Genomic DNA, 25,963 nt, shown 5'->3' on the forward strand with positions numbered 1-25,963 from the left:
GGTTTGGTGAGTGCGGGACTTTCTTCTTCTGAGTTTTGCCAGGCTTTTGTTAGTGTCAGAAACAGAGCTGGTAATTGTGGTTGTCGTTGCTGCCGGGTTAGTTTGCGGCAAGACAATAGTAGGCAGTAGAGAAAGCAGCATTCAGAGCAGCCATGGATTTGAAGTCGTTGCGCAAACCGAAATTGCTGGAGCTTGCAAGAGAGTTGGGTCTGGATGTCTCAGACAAACTCAGAAAACCAGAACTGCTAAGGGCTATTCTTGAGTTAGAGGCTGAGGATGACGAGCTGTCGGAATGCCTTGAGACCATTGAGGAGAGGGCAAAAAGACAGGAGCGCGAACTTAAAGAGCAAAAAGAGAAACAGGAGCGCGAACTTAAAGAACAAAAAGAGCGAGAGCAACAAGAGAAAAAAGAAGAGCGCGACCGTCAACACGCTTTGGAAATGAAGCGTCTTGAGGTAGAGATGGAACGCGCTCGTAATGGAAGTCAGGCACACGGTGCAGGAGAACGAGTATCGTTCAAAATGACTGACCTGATGCGGCCGTTTAAGCTTGGAGAGGACATTGGTTTGTTCCTGGTTAACTTCGAGCGAACGTGCGAGAAGCAGGGGTTCTCTCGGGAAACGTGGCCACAGCGCTTGCTCACTTTGTTACCCGGCGAGGCGGCCGACGTAGTCGCTCGCTTGAATAGAGAGGAGGCAGAGGATTTCGACAAAGTGAAATCGAGTCTGCTAAAAAAGTACAGGCTGTCAGCGGAGGCGTTCCGTCGGAAGTTTCGGGAAAATGAGAAAGGCAGAAGTGAGTCATACACAGAGTTTGCGTACAGGCTTATGTCAAACATGCAGGAGTGGCTCAAAGAAGAGAAAGCGTTTGGTGACCACGAGAAAGTTCTGCAGTGTTTCGGGCTAGAACAGTTTTATAGTCGGTTACCTGAGAACGTGCGGTACTGGGTCTTGGATAGGCCAGACGTTAGTACAGTGGCTAAAGCCGCCGAGCTAGCCGAGGAGTTTGTGACGCGTCGGGCTCGCGGAGCTAAGGACGGTCAAAAGGGTGAATTTGGCTCCAAGTTTGAGAGGCCAAAGTTCACACCCATGAGAGCAAAGGGGAACACACGTAGTGCGGATGCGAGTAAAAGCAGTCCGACCGAACCTAAGGAGACGGCGGCCGCCGAAGCCGAACGCAGAAAGCGGTTCGAGACGAGGCAAGCGCGCGTGTGTTATACGTGCCAGAAGCCGGGTCACTTTTCGGCGCAGTGTCCAGAAACAAAAACAAAAGTCGTGTTTTTGTCATTATGCAGCACTGACGAGAACATGAAGCTTCTCGAGCCTTACATGCGAGACCTCCTCGTGAACGGGAAAGAGTGCCGAGTGCTTCGCGATTCCGCAGCTACAATGGATGTAGTTCACCCCTCTTACGTAGAACCCCATATGTTCACGGGCGAGTGCGCATGGATCAAGCAAGCCGTGGAAGCTCATAGCGTCTGTCTGCCCGTAGCAAAAGTGCTTATTGAAGGACCTTTCGGAGCACTTGAGACGGAGGCCGCAGTGTCATCTATGCTGCCCCCCCAGTACCCGTACCTATTTTCGAACAGGTCCGATCACCTCCTGCGCGAGAAGGGGCTTTTGTTTGGTGAGGCTAGCGTTCAGGCCTTAACCAGATCGAAGGTTCGGGAGCTCGCTGCAAAGGCGGTAGTTGCGGCGCCGACGTTGTCAAACAATGAAAAAGGGTCAGAGGCGCAGCAAGCTGATATTCAGAGCACGCCCGAACTGAATAAAATTGAGCCTGTAACGTTAAAGGCACCAAATACTGGAGAGGAAATTCCCGATGCGGGAAAGTTAGAAGAGCTATCTGCAGATTTGCTCATCGCGCCTACGTCAGACGGACTTAATAGGTTGCTAAAAGTCAGCCGGTCGGCTTTGATAGCCGAGCAAAAGAAGGATGGCAGCCTAGAAAACATACGCTGCATTATCAAGGAAGGTATCGCCAAGAAAAATGCTCGCTTTGTGGAAAGAGGTGGGGTCCTGTACCGGAAGTATCTAGACCGCAGGGGAGTGGAGTTCGATCAGCTGATCGTGCCTCAATGCTATCGTCAGGATCTGTTGCGCTTGTCGCACGGGGGTTCGTGGTCCGGACACCTAGGAGTTAAGAAAACTAAGGACCGTCTCTTGCAAGAGTACTATTGGCCAGGGTGTTTTCGGGACGCAGACCATTTCGTGAGGACATGTGACACCTGTCAGCGGGTGGGCAAACCATGGGACAAATCGAGGGCGCCGTTGAGATTGGTACCTATCATTACGGAGCCTTTTAGACGGCTCGTTATTGATACAGTGGGACCTCTGCCGGTAACAGCCACGGGGTACAGACACATTTTGACTGTGATCTGCCCAGCGACAAAGTTCCCTGAAGCAGTGCCGCTTAAAGAACTCAGCTCAGTTGAGATAGTCAATGCACTACTGTCCATATTTGCGCGAGTTGGTTTTCCTGCGGAAATCCAATCAGATCAGGGCACAGTGTTTACTAGCGCTTTGACGACAGCCTTTCTCGAAAGGTGCGGGGTAAAGCTGTTACACAGCTCGGTGTACCACGCACAGTCGAATTCCGTTGAGAAGCTCCACTCCGTCATGAAGCGCGTGTTGAGAGCATTGTGTTTTGAACATCAAACTGACTGGGAGCTGTGTCTGCCTGGGGTGATGTTTGCATTAAGGACCGCGCCGCATGCGGCTACGGGGTTTTCGCCAGCTGAGCTGGTGTACGGTCGCTCGCTGCGGTCTCCGCTTCGCATGCTTCGAGAATCGTGGGAAGGCAGGGGCGACGACCCAGTCGTGGTGGGGTACGTGCTTAGGCTCCTCGAACGCTTAAGAAGGGCACAGGAGTTGTCAGGTGAAGCAATGGCAAAGGCCCAGCAGAGGGCCAAGGTTTATTATGATCGGACAGCCAGGGCCCGTCGTTTCGAGGTGGGCGATGAGGTCATGATATTGCGCACATCGCTAAAAAACAAACTCGACGTGCAGTGGGAGGGCCCAGCACGGATTGTTCAAAAACTGTCGGACGTTAACTACGTGGTGAGTCTGCCAGGAAAGCGGAAAGCACAGCAAGTTTACCACTGTAATCTGCTCAAACCTTATAGACAAAGGGAAGCAGTGGTGTGCATGATGGTAAACGTTCCTGAGGAGCTTCCGGTCGAGCTTCCGGGACTAGGCTCAGTGACGAACAGGGAAGACACCGGTCAAGTCATTAGTGACCTTATCAGTAAAGCACCGCTGTCGCCTGAGCAGAAAACCGAACTACACCAGCTCTTACAAGAGTTTCAAGGTCTGTTCTCTGAGAGGCCTGGTAGGACTTCTGTCCTTACTCATGATATAGAACTTACCTCCCCAGAGCCAGTACGATCCAAGGCGTATCGGGTGTCACCCCGCCAGAGCGATATTATGGAGGCTGAGGTAAATAAAATGCTACAGCTCGGAGTTATTGAGGCGGGTGAGAGTGATTATACCTCCCCTTTGATTTTAGTTGAGGTACCGGGCAAGGAACCTCGTCCTTGCGTCGACTACCGCAGGCTTAATTCCATCACTAAGGATCAAATTTATCCGATCCCTAACATCGAGGAGCGCCTTGAGAAAGTTAGTAGCGCTCAGTTTATTTCCACCCTAGATCTTGTCAGGGGTTATTGGCAGGTTCCACTTACAGAAGAGGCTAGTAGGTATGCGGCGTTCATTTCACCAATGGGAACATTCCGTCCTAAAGTGTTGAGTTTTGGTTTGAAGAACGCGCCATACTGCTTTTCAAGCCTCATGGATAGAGTGTTGCGGGGACAGCAAGAATTCGCTTTACCGTATCTAGACGACGTAGCGATATTCTCCGCATCCTGGTCTGAGCATATGGCACACTTGCGGGCAGTGCTAACCCGCCTGCGCGAAGCGGGCTTGACAGTCAAGGCTCCTAAGTGCCAGTTAGCACAGGCCGAGGTTGTCTACCTCGGTCACGTGATTGGTCAGGGTCGTCGCCGCCCCTCTGAAATAAAGGTGGCCGCTGTGCGAGACTTCCCGCAACCGCGCACGAAGACCGATATTCGGTCGTTCTTAGGTGTCGCCGGCTACTATCAGAGGTACATCCCCAGGTACTCTGATATCGCGGCTCCCCTGACGGATGCTCTAAGAAAGACAGAGCCGCAAACAGTCGTCTGGGACGAGACAAAGGAAAGAGCTTTTAGCGCCCTAAAGAGTGCCCTAACAAGCCAGCCTGTGCTACGATCGCCAGACTATACAAAAGGGTTCGTTGTTCAGTGCGATGCTAGTGAGCGAGGCATGGGCGTTGTACTGTGCCAACGGGAAAATGGAGAAGTGGAACACCCCGTCCTGTATGCTAGTCGTAAGCTGACCAGTCGTGAGCAGGCGTACAGCGCCACCGAGAAAGAGTGTGCGTGTCTCGTGTGGGCCGTTCAGAAATTGTCATGCTATCTAGCCGGCTCGAGGTTTATCATTGAGACGGATCACTGCCCTCTCCAATGGCTGCAGACCATCTCTCCCAAAAATGGCCGCCTCCTGCGCTGGAGCCTCGCTTTGCAACAATATTCCTTTGAGGTGCGTTACAAAAAGGGGAGTCTCAACGGTAACGCCGATGGCTTAAGTCGAAGCCCCTAACGAAGGAATCAGGCTCAAAATTGTTTGTTACTGATGTTTTTCTTCCTGAGGCAGGATTTTTAACATATTGCTTTTGTTTAGTGTTTCAAAGTGATGACGTGCTTTCTAGTGCAATTTTCCAATTTGTGGACGCGGTCTGAGTGCTGCTAGACTACTGTAAGGAACTAGGCAGTGGTATAGAAGGGGAAAGAGCCTGGCAGGGCTTAGTGAGGGTTGTGCCGTGCTTGCTGACTGAGCGGTTGAGTTTCGGCGTAGTTCTAACGCTTGCCGGGAACGAGAACAAAAATGTGAACTCTCCCGAAGTCACTTTGCAGTGTCCTGTGTGAACCTGAACGAGAGAACGAGGCCTTCTCTGTGCGCTGCGCTCAAGAAACGTCGAGGGACGCCCGACTTCGGTTATGAGCATCATCGAGCGACATCCCTCCGGACAGCGGATGCAGTCCCCTGACCATCGGGATCTCCTTCCCCCGGCGGGGCGGTCTGTTACGTTTCGCCTACGACGCGCGGTATAGCCGCCGCGGATGCAGCGGACGCTGGGGCTTCGTTCAAAGCGGCAGACATTTTGGCCCGTTCGGCGCCGCTGCTACGCCTCCCCGCCAAGCGCGTCCAGGCATGTTCCAATGCCACGTGTCTTCGGTGCGCGTGTGTGTGTGTGTGCATGTTGGTGCCCACGCTTGTCAAAGCGCGGCAGCCGGGGAGAGGAGCTCCCCCAACTGTGAGGCGAGGAGGTCTGACCGGCGCCGGCCCGGCGGATGCGTCACCTACTCGTCCCAACGTGTCCGAGCGGCGCCGGCCCGGCGGATGCGTCACCTACTCTTCCCAACGTACCCGAGCGGCGCCGGCCCGGCGGATGCGTCACCTACTCTTCCCAACGTTCCCGAGCGGCGCCGGCCCGGCGGATGCGTCACCTACTCGTCCCAACGTGTCCGAGCGGCGCCGGCCCGGCGGATGCGTCATCTACTCTTCCCAACGTGCCCGAGCGGCGCCGGCCCGGCGGATGCGCCACCTACTCATCCCAACGTACCCGAGCGGCACAGTCACGTGCGCGTCTATAGAGGCGTTCCTTCTTGCCCTCAACTGCGAGAGTATAAAAGCAGCTGCCCCCGGACGCCAAGGGAGGCTCCGATTTCTTCAGTTGAGTTACGTGCTCTCCCGTCTCTCCACTTCGGTCGACCTGACCGCCCGCTCTTTTACGATGCTAGAATAAACAAGTTGTTCTGTTACCTGTCTACTCATGCTTTGCCGGGACCTTCGGATGCTTCCAGTTGTGCCCCAGGCCGCCAGGCCAACGCTACCCTTGGGGCTTGCGACCCAGGTGCAACAACGGGCGTCAGCGCTGAGGTTCCAACAACGCTGATCGCATTCGTGCTTTGCATTGTTTGCGGTATTTTTACACAAGGACAGCTTGTTTCATACTCGTGAGAAGAAACTGAACACGGGAAGGATGCCTCACGCTGCCTGAATGGCGCTTCGGCAGCTGGAGTTGCCGACGCGTGGACGAGGGCGTGCCGCATGTGCGCCGTGACAATGAACGGTCGACCGGTCTGGTCTGTGGCGTGTGCGTCATGTTACACGCTGCGTGCTTTCAGCTCTCCATGATGTTGGTGATGGAAGACAGAGCTTCTGTCTCTCCAGCTCATCATCGTCGTCGTCATTTATAAAACACTTAAAGTCACAAAGGACATTGCTAAAAGGAGGGGGGTTATGTATATGAAATATGAAATAAATGAGGGAAAGCAGAGACAAGGCGGGAGATGGAAATTCAAGACGATGAGCAAAACCAGAACAAGGTGAAAGCGACAGCCAACGTTTCAACAAGTGGACTCGTCGTTTTTTGAAAAAGACAAGTCCACTTGTCGAAACGTTGGCTCCCGCCTTCAACTTGATCTCGTTTTGCTCATCGCCATGAAATAAACAAGTAATACAAGCACGAACGTCTACCGAAACCAAAGGGCACCAATGGTAAAACAAGCGCTATTTATAAACGTACTTCGTAGATGCAAATAATTATGGTGCGAACATGTACTGTTCGGCAGCGCTGCAAAAATAAGTATGATCAAAGATAACAACTCGATCAGGTGTATATCTTATTATGCCGCCGTATATAAAGGTCAGAGGAGGCGAGTTCGCACATAATACGATATATATATTGCCACACTATTGTAGATTGTCCATAACAGAAGAGCAGGGTGTTCGACTGAACCGTGATCTCCGCGACACCCCCCTGTAGGCATGCCGCAACCATCGTTCACATCTCATAAAATAAACTGATGTGATCGTAACAGCATGTACACACTGTTGGATTTATATACGAGGCTTAATGAAGTGACCCTGCACCAACCAGCTCAGGAGAAAGCCGTCTTGATATACAGCGCACTCTGTGAGTAAAGGCTCGTTGTAACGAAGTCATCCGTAGAGAAAATGCACTCCATTGTAAGCGGTATTTCGCTAAAGGCGGAGAGGCTCAAAAAGAGCCATGGTTACGCAGTTTGCGCATTAAACCAGCGCGGGAGCCCGTGAAACGTTTCACCACCACCACCACCACCACCACCACCACCACCACCACCATAATAATAATAATAATAATAATAATAATAATAATAATAATAATAATAATAATAATAATAATAATAATAATAATAATAATCTTTTATGTCCACTGCAGGACGAAAGCTTCTCCCTGCGATCTCCAATTACCTCTGTCCTGCGCCAACCGATTCCAGCTAGCGCCTGCGAATTTCTTAATTTCTTCGCACCACCTAGTCTCCTGTCGTCCTCTACTGCGCTTTTCTTCTTTTGGCACACATTCTGTAACACTATTGGTCCGCCGGTTATCTATATCTTCCCTACGCAATACATGGCCTGCCTAGCTCCATTTTTTTTCCTCTTAATATCAGTTACAATATCGGTTAACCCCGTTTGCTCTCTTGTTTTTGAGCTTCTTTGTCAGCCTCCAAGTGTCTGACCCATATGTCAGCACCGGCAGAATGCATTGATTGTACACCTTTCTTTTTAATGATAATGGTAAGCTTCCAGTCAGGATTTGATAATGTCTGCCGAATGATCTTCAACCAGTTTTTATTATTCTGTAAGTTTCTTTCTCATGATCAGGGTCCCCTGTGAGTAATTGACCTAGGTAAACGTACTCCTTCAGAGACTCTAGAGGTTGACTGGCGACCCTGAACTCTTGTTCCCTTGCCAGGCTATCTAACATTGTCTTTGTCTTCTGCATATTAATCTTCAACCCACCTCTTACACTCTCTCTGTTAAGGTCGTCAATCATTTGTTGTAACTCGTCTGCAGTGTTGCTGAATAGAACAATGTCATCAGCAAGTCAAAGGCTCCTCAGATATTAGCCGTTGATCCTTACTCCTAAGCCCAGTTTAGCAGCTTGAATACTTCTTCCAAGCACGCAGTGATTAGCATTGGAGAGATTGTGTCTCCTTGTCTGACCCCTTTCTTTATAGGTATCTTCCTACTTTTCTTGTGGAGAATTAAGGTAGCTGTGGAATCTCTGTCGATATTTTCCAAGATATTTACATAAACGCCCTGTACTCCTTGCTTATGTAATGCCTCTAAGGCTACTGGTATCTTGACTGAATCACATGCCTTTTCGTAATCTATGAAAGCCATATAGAGAGGCTTATTTTATTCTGCGGATTTCTCGATAACCTGGTTAATGACATGGATGTGATGCATTGTAGAGTATCCCTTCCTGAAGCCAGCCTGTTCCCTTGGTTGACTAAAGTCCAGTGTTGCCCTTATTCTACCGGAGATTACTTTGGTAATACTAATACTGGGAGTAAGCTAACTGGCCTATAATGTTTCATTTCTTTAACATCTCCCTTTTTGGGGATTAGTATAATGCTGACATTCTTCCAGTTCTCTGGGACCCTTGAAGCCAATAGAGACTTCGTATAGAGGGTCGCCAGTTTTTCAAGCATTGTCTCCTCCATCTTTGATTAAATCGACTGTTATTTCATCTTCTCCTGCCGCTTTTCCCCGTTTCATGTCTTGCGAAGCCCTTCTGACCTCATCTCTAGTTATAGAAGGAGCCTGTGTATCCTGTTCATTACTACTTCGAATGGAGGTAGCGTGGCTTCTGTGGGTACTGTACAGGTCAGTATAGAATTCTTCTGCTGCTTTTACTATGTCTTCGAGATTGCTCATGATATTACCCTCCCTATCTTACAGTGCATACATCTTGGTTTGTCCGATGCCTAGTTTCCTTCTCACTGTTTACAAGCTGCGTCCATATTTTAGTGCTTCCTCACTCTTTCTCACGTTATAATTTCGAATAACCCTTATTTTCTCCTTGTTGATTAGTTTTCGCAGTTCCGCGAATTCTATCTGGTCTCTTGAGTTGGACAGTTTCACTCTTTGTCGTTTATTTATTATGTCTGTTGTTACTTGGAAGAGCTTGCCTACTGGTTGCCTTAGTGCCTTACCTCCCACTTCAATTGCTGTCTCTGATGCCAGCCTCGTTACGGTTTCATTCATTACCTCTCTGTCATCATCATCATCTCTCTGTTCTAAGGCTGCACATTTGTTTGCAAGTGCCAACCTGAATTGATCTGCTTTTACCCTTACTGCGTCTAGGTTGGCCTGTTTCTTCTTGACCAATTTTACTCTTTCTCTTTTCAAACTGAGGTGAATTCTAGCCCTCACTAATCTATGATTACTGCACCTTTACCCTACCTAACACCTCTACCTCCTGTACTATGGTGGGATCGGCAGAAAGTATGAAATCAATTTAATTTCTTGTTTCACCATTAGGGCTTTTCTAGGTCCACCTTTTGTTGCTACGCTTCCTGAAGAAGGTGTTTATTATTCGCAGATTATTCCTTTCCGCGAATTTTACCATCTCTCATCTTGTGCTTCCAGAATCAACGCCGTTGTTGCCAATTGCTTGTTCACCAGCCTGATTTCCCCCCACTTTTGCATTGAAGTCGCCCATTACTACACTATACTGAGTTTGGACTTTTCTCATTGCTAATTCAACATCTTCATAAAACTGACCTACTTCCTCATCCTCGTGACTGGATGTTGGAGCGTAAGCTTGTACTACCTTAATCTATACCTCTTATTAAGTTTGATTACGACTACAGCTACCCCCTCATTAATGCTGTAGAATTCGTCATTGTTGCCCGCTATGTCCTTATGGATTAAGAATCCTACTCCGTATTGCTTCTTACCTGGCAGTCCTCTATAGCAGCGGGCATGGCTGTTATTCAGCAACGTATAAGCCTCACCAGTTCTTCTAACATCACTAAGGCCGATGATATCCCAAACAATGTCTGATTGTTCCGCGAACAGTACTGCTAAGCTAGCCTCACTCAACAGAGTTCGGCACTTAAAGGTTGACAGGGTCAGTTTCCATTGGCGGCCTGTCCAGGTCTAGAGATTCTTAACGCCCTCTGCTGCGTTACAGGTCTGACCGCCGCCTTGGTCAGGCGTTCCGCAGCTGCTGGGGACTGAGGCAACACCCTCTAGAGAGCTTTGTCTAGAGGGTGTTAATTGACTGAGGGCAATTGGGTAATTGTGGGAGTCATTTGGGCCGGAGGGAATGGCCGAATACTGCACCAGGTAGGCCAATTCCTGTTCTGGTGAGGGAGTGTCTTGTTGAAGCTTAGTGGGTCTTCCTAATTTGGTTGTACCTGGATTAGTACAGCCCCACTTGCTCTCGGTGTTTTTGCCGGTGTCAGGCGCCACTCCAAGCCTGGAGATGGACGAGACGGAACTGATACTGAGGCGCCGCCCAAGGCTGAGGCGTCGGGTGTGTCAAGGGCGCACTGGCAGAGACTTTCGCTCAAAGGGCAAATCCTCGGTGGCGAGACGGGCCGCCAAACAATAGATCTGAGCCGCGCGTAAAATAGGCGACCTTGGAAGCGGCCTTGCTCTGTGCTTAGAAAGCGCTTGTACGATGCCTCCTTTAAGCTACAGCGAATGCGTTTGCGATCAGTTAGGCATTGTTTGTACGCTTTGCGCGGGAAAGCTATTGACGCCCCTTTTGCCGCTGCACTTGCGATACTTGGAATTTAGCAGTTGCGAATACACGCTCGTGATCTACGGTAGTACAAAGGGAAACACGCGAAAACGAACATACGTGCAAATGTAGAAGAAATAAATGGACGCAAACTACGACCTTCCTTGTTTGATAAAAATCTGTATGTGAACGTTGCAACTGCTGTCGCTACGTTATTTTTTTCCTTATTGTTTACATGATATTTGAAACCTTCTCATCACTTCAGTATCAGTTCAGTATCAGTTCCGTCTCGTTCGGAAAGACTTCTCCGATGCCTGAGGTAGGCAGACGAGACCGTAAGCTGTTTGGTATACCTCCGTCCACACTCGTAAGCAAAATTACACCCTTTTGCCACACAACAATAATCGTCATCAGTCTTGCGCGTTATCAGCATGACATAGCATTCCCAACAGGAAAGTAGCGGGCGCGTCGTTTTCAAGAAAGGAAACGCAAGCAAGGCAGATGACGATTATCGTTGTGTGGCAGATATACAGCCCAAAGGACGTACTTTTGCCTAAGAGTGCATACACGCCTCGTGAGTTCCCGGTGAGCGCTGAAAGTTTTCCTTTTTCTCATTTTCTTTTTTTTTCCATACTACTTTTATGTACTGTTCAAGTTCGTCGCAAATATATCGTGTACCTAGCCACGTTCATGGCCGCATGCGTACGGGAGACTCCGAAATCACGTTGTTAGAACCAGTGAGAAATACTATGTGGTGCCACCTGCCGCGATCAGCAAAACCTGTACACCGCGGATAATTCAAGCATGGTTTCAGGCATTTGAGAATACGAAATTGGCTTAGACTGACTCTACTGACATGCCTTGCGCTGACTTCCTAGTGAACCCTCTCCCTCGCCCCCCCCCTCCCCCCCCAAAAAATAAAAAATAATAAATAAATGTCGCGTGAAGCGTTTATCGAAACAAACACTCTTAAGCAGCTGCCATTTGGTCTCACGGAGTAGCCGACACGGGGCAGAGTGACTTTCACAAAGCTCTCTGGATCTCCAGGTTTGCACGAAAAATAATAATATATGGGGTTTTACATTGCCGAAACCACTTTCTGATTATGAGGCACGCCGTAGTGGGTGACTCCGGAAATTTTGACCACATGGGGTTCTTTAACGTGCACCTAAATCTAAGTACTCGGGTGTTTTCGCATTTCGCCCCCATCGAAATGCGGCCGCCGTGGCCGGGATTCGATCCCGCGACCTCGTGCTCAGCAGCCTAACACCATAGCCACTGAGCAATCACGGCGGGTTTGCACGACAAAGCACCAAGGGCCATCAGTGTGTAGGCTCCATATGCTGCAACGAACCGTTGTCGTCGGATTTTCTGCTTTGCACTTCTACTATGGGGAGTGCACTTCGAACATGCGCACTTCGAATAATACTGTCTAAAGTGCACGCGCTGTTGTTGGGACCACGAAACGCTTCGAGTAAAGTGATATTTTTAGAAGAAAGCGATTTTTTTTCCCTAACGAGAAATTAGTGTACGTGGGCTGCAGCGAGATAGGTGGAGCGATGTTTCCATATACAAAGAGTGAAGTCATCCCAGTCTGACAAATGCGCACGTTGTAACCATAGCCTCTTGTAGAATAGGCCATGTTGTAACACACGCCGCCTCTGCAACTTGCTAATGCGCTTTGGTGCCTACTGTATTATGCGGCAGAGTTTTCCTTAAGTTAAAGCACTAATGAGACCACGCCCGCATCTGCTGCTCCCACGTGGCGTCCACGGAGGCGCCAACGCAAGACGGCATTTTCTTTCCTTTTTTTTTTTTGCTCCTACTAAACACACTATGTGCGGCTCGCATCGTGTTCACATTGCCTTCGCCGGGAGCAACCGAACCTGAGCGGCGCTAATCGTTCAAATGAATCAACGCACGTGTCATCTCGCGTCCCTGTTACAGAAAGCCGGTGTGTTATACGAGGGCCTACGCCTCTCGCCTTATACGCACGTCACAAGAGTGCGCCCTCTTCTGAACTCAGTGAGCCCATATATGTTGCTTACCTCTTGCTAAGAAACACTTGGGCATCGGTGTTTTGGCATCATCAGCCAAACTGATGTACTATTCGTAACAGATGCTCATTAGACAGTTCTAGCCGTGCGTTATTAGTGTGCGGAAATAAACCCAACTTTTCATTCAGGTTCAAGGGAGCGGATTACCGTCTGACCATGCCCATGACAAGAACAACACAAAAAAAAAAGAACATATATGATCTGGGTACTTTTTCATAAATCAGTTTGCAATATATCAATTTGAAATTTGCAGCCGTTTGCATGAAAAAGCATTGACCAATCGCAATTATGAGTTTAGTATATTTATAGAAAGCGGCCGGTCAATGCAAAACCGATACGAACGAAAAGCTTCCAGACCGCGGTTGCAGTTTCTTTGCTTTTACGCGATCAAGTGCAGTGACCTTCTTGTAGTCGTGTTTTCACTCATTCACCGTCTTCTTGTACCTGATAGGGACACGGAGCCATTTAAGCGGATGGGTTACAGCCAGTACTTCCCTCCCACGGACTTCTACGCGAGTCAGTTCAACTCCTGCGCTCTGGTCTCCAGCGCGGGATCTATGCTCGGCTCCAAGCTTGGACCGGAGATTGGTGAGGATGAACCTACACACCACAGGGTCCTTGTATGGCTATGACGCCCTGCTGCTGACTACGATATCTTTAGTAACCCATGGATCGCCTTAACATGGGTCGCCTTAGGATGCTAAACCCCAACAGTCAGTTAAATATCGGGACTGGGATAGTTCTGGTTAAACCGTCGTGTTACTTAGGGTGAGTCATGCTTTAGAGTCGCCAGGAGTGTAGTCGATGTTTTGTTTCACAATATTTTGTTCACCAACCTGTGGTTTGCAGGTGGTATTGTCCAGTTCAGCAATGCTGGAGATCACTTGAAACAAACGAGTAAGGATCTTTGCCGACAGTCTAGTAATAGGTTCGAAGATTAAGATACAGAAGATAAAGGTAACGTTTAACAGCCTGGCAAGAGAACCAGAATCCTTGATTGGCGATCAGCCTCTAAGATCTGTGCAAGAGTACGTTTTTCTAGGCCACTTAGCCAAAGGGGACCCGGATACTGGGATAGAAATTTGCAAAATGGATTGCTGAGCGCATATGGCAGGCATTACCAAGTCATGGCCAGCAGCTTACCGGGCAGAATCTTGGATGCTGTTGATGAAGCTTGAGAAATTGAGGACCGGGCAACGAGCGAAGGAATGAGAAACGATGGGCACAGGAAGACGGTTATGCGGATCAGAGAGCAAGCGATGAACGGTGGCCCATCATAGCTGAAAGCGGGCGCCGAGGGAAGCGCAGTCGAGGACTAAGCGAATCAGGAAACACGCAAGTATGGGATGGTGTCAGCTGGCGCAAGGGAAAGGCAATTGGAGCCCTCTGGGAGAGGGCTTCGTCCGGCTGGACGAAGGCCGCTGGCTGATTGCCTTCCACCGAAACGCTTCATGTATGAGACGTGCAATGCAGTCGGACGACAAGATTGCCTGAATGACGCGGGTTCGATTGCGCCCAGCGCCGGGAAAATTTTAGAGGAATTTTTTTCTCAATGAACAGCGGCACATACCCCGTGACCCAAGCTGGTCCGGCGGCTGGTTTTGACAGCGCCGCTTTGCAGCCCGGCTCCGTCAGCACAGCGACCCGATGCTCCATCCATTAAACCACGCACTGTATGCAGCGACCCAAGTTGGCGGGAAAACGGACGGATACATGGATAGACCCTTGCTAACGCTGGTTAGCTGTGCTTGTCGGTACCCGGACACAGTATTGCGAATTATACTGCACTGTACTACAGCTGAACCCCAATTTTACAAAGTCGGTGGAAAATGGTCAAACCTTCATAAAATAGGGAATTTCGTAAAATCGAAAAATACTAGAACGTCGAGATTAAGCGACTAAACGAATAAATTATTTCTAGCGAAAAAGGCGGTTATTAGGGCCTTAGATGGCTCGTGGGTCGAAAAATGGACCATCTTGCGTTATGGCACCAAAATTCAAGCGCATGCACGAGTATTTCTATATTAATATTAATAAAAGAAGAAGAGCTCGATTATCCCTGTTCGCGTCGAGCGGACACCCTTCTAAATAATCAGTGTGGCCACAAAAGTGTGTGCGTGTGGTTTTCCCGGTTTTGCTCCTTGCCGAGCAATGTCCACGTGTCTTATGAGGTTTTGAGGAGTATAAGTACGCCTGCAAGAACTAGAAATAAATTTGTTGTTGAAAGTTAGCGCTGTGTGTTTGTCTAATTTGCCTTTCCGTCACCCTCTCGTTCTGTCTGCACTACACGAAAGTAGAAGGCACCATACGTGCAGGCCCACGTAGCTATGTGCTACCGATGTGCTACCGCGCCAAGTAGTCCGACAGCGTTTGACAGTGCTTCCGGGTGCGACGGTTTCGCGTTTGCCCAGACACGGAACAGAAAAGACGCAAATTAAGCGAACTTTTTACACTCAATGGTGTGTTCTGTCTTATTTAACTGTTGCTAATAAGGTGTTTATGTTTACCCATCCCAAGCCTAAACTAACGTGGATTAAAATTCGGGGATCTTTTCAGAAGCGCTCTCACTTGTGTGCACTTTGCCTCCGTAACTTTCGCTCCATAGCCACAGAAGGTCGTCCACAGCTGTCCGCGAGTATACCCTCGTCGATGAAAGTGTTAAAAAAATCATTCAGTGAACTTGCGTATGTGTCTTAATGGTCTTTATAGACTTGCCACGACCGTTATAACGTGCCTTAACCACGCATAACCAGTGGTGATATCCAGGCGACCGAAAAAGAGAACAAGTAATGAGAAAAGCACGTAAAGAAAACACAATAGAAAGTAATAACGCATTTGAATGACAACGTAATTTAATGAATGTCTCGTGAGTGCGCAGGCTTTCGCACTCATCCTCTATGCTAAAGTGACAATCTACTTTTTGGCTTGCCTACGGTTTTTCAGTATAGGATGTCACGCAGTTCTCGTAGCTCGCGAGAGCGACGAGAGCTTGTTCCCTTCCTTCCTGAGATCCAGAAAATCGCCCGGGGAGGTCGACGGCGTCCATGACCTGTCGGCACACGGTAGACGTTTGCGCCCGTGTGGTGATATCCTGACATTTGTTTTGTGTCGGCAACAAGAAAATTAAATTATGGAGTTTTACGTGCAAAGGCACTTTCTGATTATGAGGCGCAGCAGTCGAGGGCCCCTGAAATTTGGACCACCTGGGGTTCCTTAACGTGCACCTAAATCTAAGAACACGGGTGTTTTCGCATTTCACCTCCATCGATAGGCGGCCGCCGTGGCCGGGATTCGATCCCGCGACCTCCTGCTCAGCAGCCCAGCACCATAGCAACTGAGCAACCACGGTGCGTGTGTCGTCAACAAGCTTCACAAGGTGCTCGTCACCTAAATTTTCTGCTCTGTCCATGTCAGCACCGGCATAAGTGCTCACGTAGCTGGCGGAGGTTACGCATGGCGGGATAGCGTGAAGCTGGCTGAGATGTTCCTAGGAATCGGAAGCCGACTGTTCGACCTGATCGGGGCTCGATTGTCGAGCTACCTAGCTTCCTCGTGGATGATTCCGAAACCAGCATGCTTGAAATGACTGATGATTATGGACTGCTTTATTTCACTCCAGGCTGCGGCAACCATCTCGATCGCCATAACAACGTCGATCTTCGTTTTTCTGCTCATCTCCAAGTTCAATGTTTAGTTGTTCTTCACTCTCTTTCCTTCAGGCTGACTTCGTGGAATCGAGAGCAATGGCCAACTTTTTTTTTTTTCGTAAACTCGAATTGGTAAACACATTATACCCAAAGGAAAACATTTGGGGAACTTGAATTTCTTCGTGAAATAGAAATTTGCAAAATCGTGGTGCAGCTGTATAGATAGGCAGACATACAAACACTAGAAAGTGCGTTAAGTATCCCAGAAAAGCTAATCCCAACAGTGGTGTTCACAGCTGGTTACATTTTCGCTATCTCAGTGTACTTCTATGCCTGCTTCTTGCAAGAGCCCGGGAGAGGCCTACGCAGTTAAGAGCAATGGATGGTGCGCTGGACAACGTTTGGAGACGCGTCAGCTGGCGTTCGGGTGCGCATGCAAGCGCTCCATTCACGCGTGTGTCGCGCGTGTTCGCCTGCCCCGCAGACGGGCACGAGGCCGTGCTGCGCTTCAACGACGCGCCCACGGCGGGCTTCGAGGCCGACGTGGGGGCGCGCACCACGGTGCGGCTGCTCAACTCGCAAGTGCTGGCGCGCCCCGAGTTCGACTTCTTCAACTCGGCTCTGTACCGGAACGTGACCCTGGTCGCCTGGGACCCGTCGCGCGACCGTCAGCCCCTCGACAAGGCGAGTGCACCGAGTAGCCTGGAGCCCCACTGCTCGCGCTACCACGCGGGGGCTGCGCGCACGCTCAGCTCGGCGCGGTTTCCGTAGCCTCTGCACGTGCCTAGCGCCCCAAGGCTTCTCCGCACACACACAAAAAAAGCCTACGTGAGGAGAAGCCATCTGTCGTTTTGCAGGTGCACTGGAAGAATAACGCCACTATTGACGCATAACCGCGAACATCAAATCGGGAGCGGCAAGCGTGGTTGTGAACTAAATGTATATAGGTAACTTGGTTTCTAGCCACGCTGTAACTGACTGACTTCGCACTGTTGTAGATTTGATATTCGGCCCCAATACTCCCTAATACTCCTTACATATTTGCGTGCTCTGCCTAAAAGGAACACTGATGACCAGTTAACATCTAATCAACTTAACCTGGTAGAGTATCACAGCCGCCCGTGAAAGTATTCTTTCACAACCATATTTTTATTCATTTTGCGAAAAATTTGATTATTACACATAAAAAAATCAGAGCCAAATCTCTTTTTGTTGAAGTTTGAGTCCGAAACTCATCGCATTGGAAACCGCTGACGTAATGTCACCGATGAGAGGCGTGATTACGAAACCTACCTCTTTCAGTAAAAGCGGCCGTATTGCAATTGCAAAAGCGCACTTTGCTAATAAAGCTTGACTCAGTACTCTAGTTTTTCTTGAAAGGCCAACTACAACGAAATTTTACTTTGTTTTAAATTTGTAATGAATTATAGGCGGAACGTAAAATATTTTACATAGGCTGCTTTACATGCTATACGCTCCCTGAAACTAGGCTTCCTACGTGGCCCATAAGTTCGTTGCAGTTGGCCTTTAATTACCTTTCGTGCAAGATAAAATATATGTGCTACCGGTGCAAAGTGCGGCGCCGCTCGCAGTGGGTGGAGCATCCCGAGTTCGACCTGTTCCCGGCGTACTGGCTGCGTCGCGAGGTGCTTCCGGACGAGCCTTTCTACCTGCTGCACCCGGACTCGGTCTGGGAAGCCTGGCACTTCCTGGACAACGAGAACCCGGGGCCCGTGCTCAGGAACCCGCCGTCCAGCGGATTCCTCGGTGCGAACCTCTCGTCCAGCCACGGCGAGAGCGCGGCTCGCTTATCGAAGTGTCACTTTTATTTCTCGAATTTGCCCAAAGGCATGAATATATGTCGGTATAGGGCTCAGCGGTGAGAACCACAGTGCCACGAATCGAAATCCGGTAGTCTCGTGGTATGGTAGGCCCACTGTTTGCAGGTAGCGGCGCCTGCTCTGGCTGACGCCAGGGCAGGTCTACAAGAGATGCTTGACGGTTGTCCCACATAACTTGAGCCAAAGTTTTAAATATGAAGCGCACTCCGGACGCGAGTTTAACCGAATGCATAATGTTGGCACTGGCCTAGAGTTCCTCAGGCTGCTTTTTATTTTCCCTTTAACTAACGGATCAGTTATGTTTAATTACTCAACTTCTGAAGTATTGTCTGCAGACTCGAAGTGCGATACGCAAAGTTGTAGAGCACCTTGAGAAACCTCTCAATAAATTGTTTCCAACACGATATATCTCACGTGGTTCTTTTTTCCGCGTTTCACAGAAAGCCCTCTATATATGGAAAAAAAAAAAGAGAGACTGCCACGTGACGGGGCGATTGCGCGCTGTTATTGTGCTGCTCTCAAGCGTGCGATGGATGAACAAAGTCGGCTGCAGAGAGACTGGCCCGCGACAGGACTGTTGTATCTGGACATGCGGCTTTTATCGCATGACGGCGCAACGCGTGCTGCTGGCCGAGCGGTGCCGAAGCGATAAAGCGTCTAAGGGGACGAAAGAGAACAAGAACATAGCGTTATTTTTTGATGCTCGAAATGGGCAAGAGCTGGCAGCCTGTCGACGGAGTGTAATGGGGTTGGGTGGGGAAGCGGCGTTACGGCCGGAATAATTTTCCAGTGACCTTCAATCCAAAAAGCGCCTTTTGATTATAATGCGTCTTCGAAGAGGTCACCATCTGCCGCAATTCACATTTGGCATCTCATAGGCACATTTTCCAAGGTGTTCTTGATCATGGTATCAGGGATGGAGTTGCAGACTTGTCTTATTTTTCTTTTATGCTTTCTGATGTTGTTATTGGTGTCCGGTATACTTTATCCTTGACGTAGCCCCAGAAAAAGAAATCGAGGGGAGCTAAATCTGGCGACCGTGCCGGCCAAGCAATGGGCCCATGTTGTCCAATCCACTGCTGCGGGAATACTTGATGCAGCCATTTGTAAGCTTTGCCGCTGTAGTGCGCGACAGCACAATCATGCTGATACCAATATCCGTGATCCTAGCCAATGGAACTTCGCAACGAAAATCTTCAAGCGCCCCATCAAGGATGTCGTTGACGTATCTTTTGCCTGTTAAGCGTGTTATAAAAAAACACCAGGCCAATGATAGTGTCACCGTAAATTCCACATCACACATTAACCGACCACTTATATATTGGTGATGTGTCTTCAAAACCCAGTGAGGGTTTCTGTCGCTTCAATAGTGAGCGTTGTGGATGTTCACTTGGGCATTACGTGAGAAGGTAGCTTCATCGGTCCACAGAATTTTGTTGACAAAGCCTGGGTCGTCTTCCGTCTTGATTATAATCCAGTTTGCAAAGTCCTTTCGATTTTGGGAATCGCGGGGCTCCAACATATGGTGCAGCTGCACGTGGTACGGATGAAGTTGCCTCTTCTTAAGTGCTCTCCACACTGAAGACCTTGACACTCCAGCTTCAGCACCCACACTACGAACACTTGCACGTGGGTCTGAAGAAAGCTTTGACAGAATATCTGTCTCCACGTCCTCGCCCAGGACTGAAGATTTATGTCGTTTTTTTCGTAAAGTCCCCAGTCTGTCTCAGCGTTTCATATGCATGCACATACAATTGTCATTGAGCTCGGACGCGTACCTGGATGCCAGCGTTGAAATAGCTCAACTGCGCGCCTTCTATGTCCGCTTGACGTACATAGAGGCAAAGCCATATCCGCTCTTTCCTCATTTGAGTAAGCCATATCTGCTGCTCAACGTTGGTCACAGCCAAATAGCGCTGCTGTGGCGAACACGCAGGGAGGGATACGGGCGCCTGAGGAGCACTGGGGCCGAATCTTATAACGGTTCGTTTGGCCTCACCTGATTGGCCAAAATTTTGGTTACGTCACAGGTCGTCAGAGGCAGCGGGGCGGTACGCAATTTATGAATACGTCACGCATCTGTCAATTATCTTCAAAGCGAACCGGTCGTAGGAACTGGCGAAGGGGTAGTCCGCTTTGGGTTCCGTTGGTGTGGCTTGGCTATTGGCTTGCGACCCTGGCCGCGCGCGCCGGTCGCGCGACCCCGGAGACACGCGGGCGTCGCGCGCGCGTGCGTGCGTTGGTTGCATCGGATTAATTAATTAATAATTAATATTTGGGGTTTTACGTGCCAAAACCACTTTCTGATTATGAGGCACGCCGTAGTGGAGGACTCCGGAAATTTTGACCACCTGGGGTTCTTTAACGTGCACCTAAATCTAAGCACACGGGTGTTTTCGCATTTCGCCCCCATCGAAATGCGGCCGCCGTGGCCGGGATTTGATCCCGCGACCTCGTGCTCAGCAGCCCAACACCATAGCCACTGAGCAACCACGGCGGGTGGTTGCATCGGAGGATACTGCCTTCGTCGTCTGCTTGGCGTTGCTCTCTCGATGTCGACCACGGCCGGAAGTGCGATACGCGTTCGAAGAAGTGACGGATAGTGAGTTGCACCTGCCTTTCCGGCTTTCTAAGTAGACCTTTTGCAGGCTACGCTATCAAATGGAGGAGGCTCGGGTGCAAGCTTACCAGTGGTCATTTCTCGCAGAGGAAGGAATATTGCGCGATGCGGTTCATCGCCACCGGCCTGCAGCTCCCCAGAGGTCGGTCGGAAGCGAAGCATTCATCGGAATGGCCTAGATCTCTGCTGCCGACGCTGTCCACAAAGTTGCTCTCGCAATTACTGTGTTGGCCGGTAGAAAGGCTGGGTCAGCTTCCCCGTGGCCTCCGCTTCAAAGCCAATGCCAAGGAGATATTTGCATGGCGAGATCGAATTCCCAGTGCTATCGCCAGCGCGAATAGCTCGCAGATCGCCGTTCAGCAATCAGAAGGGTTCAACCTAGGCTGGTTCAGCGCTTCCTTCGTTCGGCTGATAAAACTATACAGTCAGGACGGGAAGATATTGCGGCAATCTCCTCACTTAGCTGCCCTTCTTTCTCTAGTTTGGGAGTGCCACACTTTGTTCTTCAATTTCACGGCACAGAGCGCACCGTCAGCACCACACTCTTCGGTTTTACTTCGCGCAAGCAATGCAGGGCCCGTATATCGTAATGTTCGATTTCAAGTTCCATTGCTTCTGTCACGCGACGCGCCGTGGGGCAGATCGCAGTGATAGCGGCAGCGCGGCGGCGAGCCAGTCATGTCCGAGCCGATGACGAAGCGCGAAAAAAGAAGGAAAATTGATATAGTCGGCTGGTAATTAAAGTTGTCCCTAAGAGCCAGTTCACGGTTTTGTCGCGCTCGCTACTTAAGTGCTGGCAGTGCGTTCCTGTTGCGTGCATCGTGCGAGCTCCTGGTAGCAGACGACATGTAGCGCTGCGCTCTGCCAACTCATTGACTAGCGATACCGCCTGTCGACTGAGAATGAAAAAGAATGACATTAATAAATTACTTCTTGCGTACTGCATTGCGTAAACGCCCACCACTGCACGTTTATACTTCATAACTTGGCTTATAATACTTAATTTATAATTTACTTTTATTTAGCAAGCTGAAACATTCTGCAATTCCTCGATTAGCGCGTCATATAATGACGTACACTTCAGAGGTGCCACCCTCTCATCTATTGGTCGCGTCTTCCCCTTCCTCCACCACCGGCTAGGGAGTGGCACATCTAGTGTCGTAAGCGGCGAAGCGAACGGTTCGTATTCCGAACCGTTATAAGTTTCGGCCCCTGGATATATTGCAGTTCGCTGGGATCGGTTCAAACGAGGCACATAAGGTACGATCTACATCCGGTAAACCGGAACAGCCTGCAAGCGCACTCTCTCAGGCACTGTCGCGCCAGTCACGGTGTACAAGTGTGAACCTAGACGCGGCCACCCGATACTGCGACCACGAAGCCATGCGCAAGTGCGGGGTGCGAGATCAAAAAAGAACGTCTGGTAGACAGTAAGTGCGACAAGGATAGCAGACGGAGCCAGTGCGAAAAGGGTCATCGCCTGAAGAACGCATGCGTAATCTTCCTTGAATATAGCCAAGTCTTTTTTTTGTTTTACTTTTAGCTAGTTTTGTCCCCGTGTGATTTATCAACTGTTATTCGAGCCCTAAGGTTTAAAGTTGTAGCATCATCCTTCAATGCGAAAACTACTACAAGGTCATTTGTGCACAAAGGCAAAATTGTAGCAGCCGTCATCGCCTTCCATCGTTCCTACGCGCTGTTAGGATTGGGGGCTCAATCCCATCGCTCGTAACCCATTGTCAAGATTGCAGTCCGGCATGAATTAGAAGGTAGCTGGCCCATTCCGTCGTCCAACTTATCCACGCTGAGGACGTTGATGAAGGGAAGGACTGCTTCTCATCGATAGCGAGTAATATGGGTTTATTTACAGTATCTACATCAGTCTAGCATGACTGCTTGAGAAAGTACATCAGTCTAACATGACTGCGAGAGAAAGTGCATCTGTCTAACATGACTGCTTTAGAAAGTGTACTGAGCATCCGCACAGCAGCGGTTTATAAACACTCGGTCCCCCCACCCCCACCCCTCGATCCCAAGGTGACGGAAACGTTCGTCCAGTCATCGTAAACAAGCCGCCTCTCTGCGGGACGGCTTACACACACTTCCGCACAGGTTCACGGTCCGGAGCCGACGTCACACGGACCTCGTAGAACTCGGGGCTTGTGTCAGGAAAGGTGCCTTTTATTCCCCGAGCTGAGCCCCGCAGCGCGGCCGGGTGCACATTGTCTTGCGTCTTGGACGGCGCGTGGAAAGTAGCCTCGAACTACGTTCCCGCGAGCACTCCTGCGCTCGCGACAGACCAGGGCGGCGGTGGCGGCTCATTAACAATAGTTGGTTCGCCGATCGCATTCATTCACAATGGCGACGAGGCTAGAGAGTAACGGTGGCGTTCCAAGAGAAGTTGCCGCCCCTGTCGCAACTGGCTGCCAAAGCTTGCACCTCAGCTGGGCCGTTCTTAACAGCGCTTCGACCTTTCCTTCTTTCAAGCAGAATCAAAATGCTGCCTTCGTCTTTTCTTTTGCATGACTTTAGACGCTTTATCGCTTCGGCAACGCTCGGCCAGCAGCATGCAGTTGCACCGTCATGCGACAAAAGCCGCATGCCCAGATACCTACACCAGGCACACAACCTTGTCGCGGGCCAGTTTCGCTGCAGCCGACCTTGTTCATCCAGCGCGCGCTTGAGAGCGACACAATAACAGTGCGCAAGCGCCCCGTCACGTGGTATTTTTCCCTATTTCGCGGGCTTTCTTTGGAACGCGGAAAAAGGAACCACGTGAGACATATCGTGTTGGAAACAATTTATTGAGAGGTTTCTCAAGGTGCTCTACAACAGTGGGTATCACACTTGGAGTCTGCCGCCAATACTTAAAAAGTTGATTAATTAAACATAAAAATTCATTAGTTAAAGGGAAAATAAAAAATAGCCTGAGGAACTCTAGGCCAGTGCCAACACTATGCATTCGGTTCAACTCGCGTCTGGAGTGCCTTTCATTTTCAGAAGTTTGGCTCAAGTGATGTGGGACAACCTGTATATATATATAATGACCGGTAGGATCTCGTGCGGGAGAGTGAGGAGTTCATAACTTGAAGGACCCCTGTGGGGAAGTCGATTGGACATTAATGCTTTCACATTCAAAACTCATAAGAACTGTTTAGGTGTCCTCGAATTTTTTTTTTTTAGAAGTCGTTGTTTGCGTAGAGTAATCAATTCGTCGTCAAAACTGCGAGGGAGGTATGCACGACTAAGAGGTGCTCGTCCTGCCCCTGCTCACCTCGCTAATTTTGTGCTTAAATTACAATAAAATAAGGAGGTGTACAGTCACCTTACGCCGATTACGGCTGCTCTGTTCCGCGTGGCAGCGTGAAAAAAGAGTGTATATGTGTAACACGAGAAAATAAGAAATGTTACATAGTTTGAGTAGAGGAAGCACGTACTCAGCTATGAAGAGTATGGGAGGTCCTGATGGAGTCCTAGATGTGCACGTTCACATGTGAAAATGCGAATACACGCGCAAAGTTACAGAAGATCTGTGCGAGACAGGTTATCAACACAGTGGAGACATGAGGTGGTCGAACCACGGATGTCTTCGTAGCCGGCGTTTCGACTAGGCAAAGATTTGTCAAAGAGTTCTTGAGTATATATAGCTCTGACGAGGGCAAGCTCCCTTCTCGATACGTTGGCTTGAGAGGCGCTCCACGTTCGACCACTCCGTGATCGCTGCTATAGAGGTTGACAATTTTGCCAAGGTCCGAAAGCGATATCAAGCGCCGCATTCTGCGTTATACAGGGCTTCTCCTGCTGCTCAAACAATGCCGTCACGTGGACGCCTACGAGCTCGTGCCCTCGATGCGGCTGACCAAGCGCTGCCACTACTACGAGGTGCACGAGGACCTGGGCTGCACCCTGGGGGACTGGCACCCGCTGGCCGCCGAGAAGCTGCTCGCGCTGCACCTCGCCTCGTCCTCGGTGCGCGCCCTCGAGCAGGCGTTCGCCAGGGGAACGCTGCCGCTCAGCGCGCGCGACGGCGAGCCACGCGGGGGCTGAGTCGACGAGCGCTGCCGTGCCACTCTGTAGAGCGTGCAACGCAAGAAGGTGCCATCTACCACGCATGTGCGATCTACCCCACCGCTTACTTTGTTGGAGGTGCTGGGGCCGACTAGAGTGAGTTGTGGTCAGGGGTGATCTACGTATACGCCTACAGTTTGGGTTCGCTGGTGAAGCTTCTTAAGAAGCGAACAGCGCAAAAGGAGCACAGGACGGGACACACACAGTTGCCCAAGTGCACGAAGACGAACCCAGCGAAAGCATGTGTCGACTCATCGAGGAAGTGTCGCAAGCTTGTTTTCTCAGAAGCCGAAGGACCGGACACCATTTCTGACCTCTCTTCCAACCGATGCAAGAACCGCGTTTGTTCAATATGCGTTACTGAAATGGGGTCTAGCCTATCGAATGTATGGAGCGCATGCTTTTAGGCAGGACCAGATTTTATATGCAGCGTGTGGACATACTTTAATCCAAAGCAAGTATGGGCAGCGTTAATCGAGAACTAAATTACTTTAATATGTGGCTTTTGTCTTCTTAAACTGGCGGCATTGTAGTGGACATGCGTGAGCTGCAGTAGTACACAGGCGAAAGAAACATCCTGACGCGTGCGGTTACGACCACTTGTAGCTAATTTACATGCTTTGGCGGATGTTTGTACATTACCGCAACTCCGTCGACCTTGTCTTGCTCCATATCGTGCCGCGAAGTCAACAGCCTTGGTGAACTATTGGCTACGGCCACTGATGTCATTAATTTGAATCATTCACTTTCAGGTTTCTATACAGTCGCACCTGTGTCCTTCCTTGCACGTTCCAATGTAATTTCACACTGTGCTCAATGGGCGCCCATGTGCAGCGGACGTTAATCTAAGTTGGCTCATAATTGTGATGGACGAAAAGAAACAGAGCAAACGAGCATACTTGTGCTGTGCCGTCGCGTATTGTTGAAGTTTGACCACACGTTCAGAGAATAAATACTGCCCTCGAACCACACTAAAGGAAACGTGCTAGGAATGAAAAAGGAAATGGGGATGATATATGAGTGGCTGAAGTTTGATGTGGCTATTCTTATGTTATCGCAGGCACGATAAATATTTTATTGTTGAAACAAATGTGTTATGTAATTAGC

The 25,963-nt window shown here is 49.7% G+C and overlaps 1 protein-coding gene across 3 annotated transcripts in view; it reads left to right on the top strand.

Moving 5' to 3' along the window:
* The window catches only part of LOC142571407 (beta-galactoside alpha-2,6-sialyltransferase 2-like), a 35,538-nt gene extending 9,575 nt beyond the window's left edge, over window positions 1-25,963 (top strand). Inside the window, exons 3-6 of one of the 3 annotated variants that reach the window (XM_075679732.1) lie at window positions 13,132-13,268; window positions 16,677-17,011; window positions 17,920-18,094; window positions 24,579-25,963. In XM_075679732.1, coding sequence (XP_075535847.1) covers window positions 13,132-13,268; window positions 16,677-17,011; window positions 17,920-18,094; window positions 24,579-24,835 — 904 coding nt within the window. In that variant the 3' untranslated portion in view covers window positions 24,836-25,963. The remainder of the gene's footprint in view (window positions 1-13,131; window positions 13,269-16,676; window positions 17,012-17,919; window positions 18,095-24,578) is intronic. The other 2 variants (XM_075679733.1, XM_075679734.1) reach the window with 2 other exon arrangements.

The sequence above is a fragment of the Dermacentor variabilis genome, chromosome 2 (assembly GCF_050947875.1).
Source record: "Dermacentor variabilis isolate Ectoservices chromosome 2, ASM5094787v1, whole genome shotgun sequence".
Classification (NCBI taxonomy): domain Eukaryota; kingdom Metazoa; phylum Arthropoda; class Arachnida; order Ixodida; family Ixodidae; genus Dermacentor; species Dermacentor variabilis.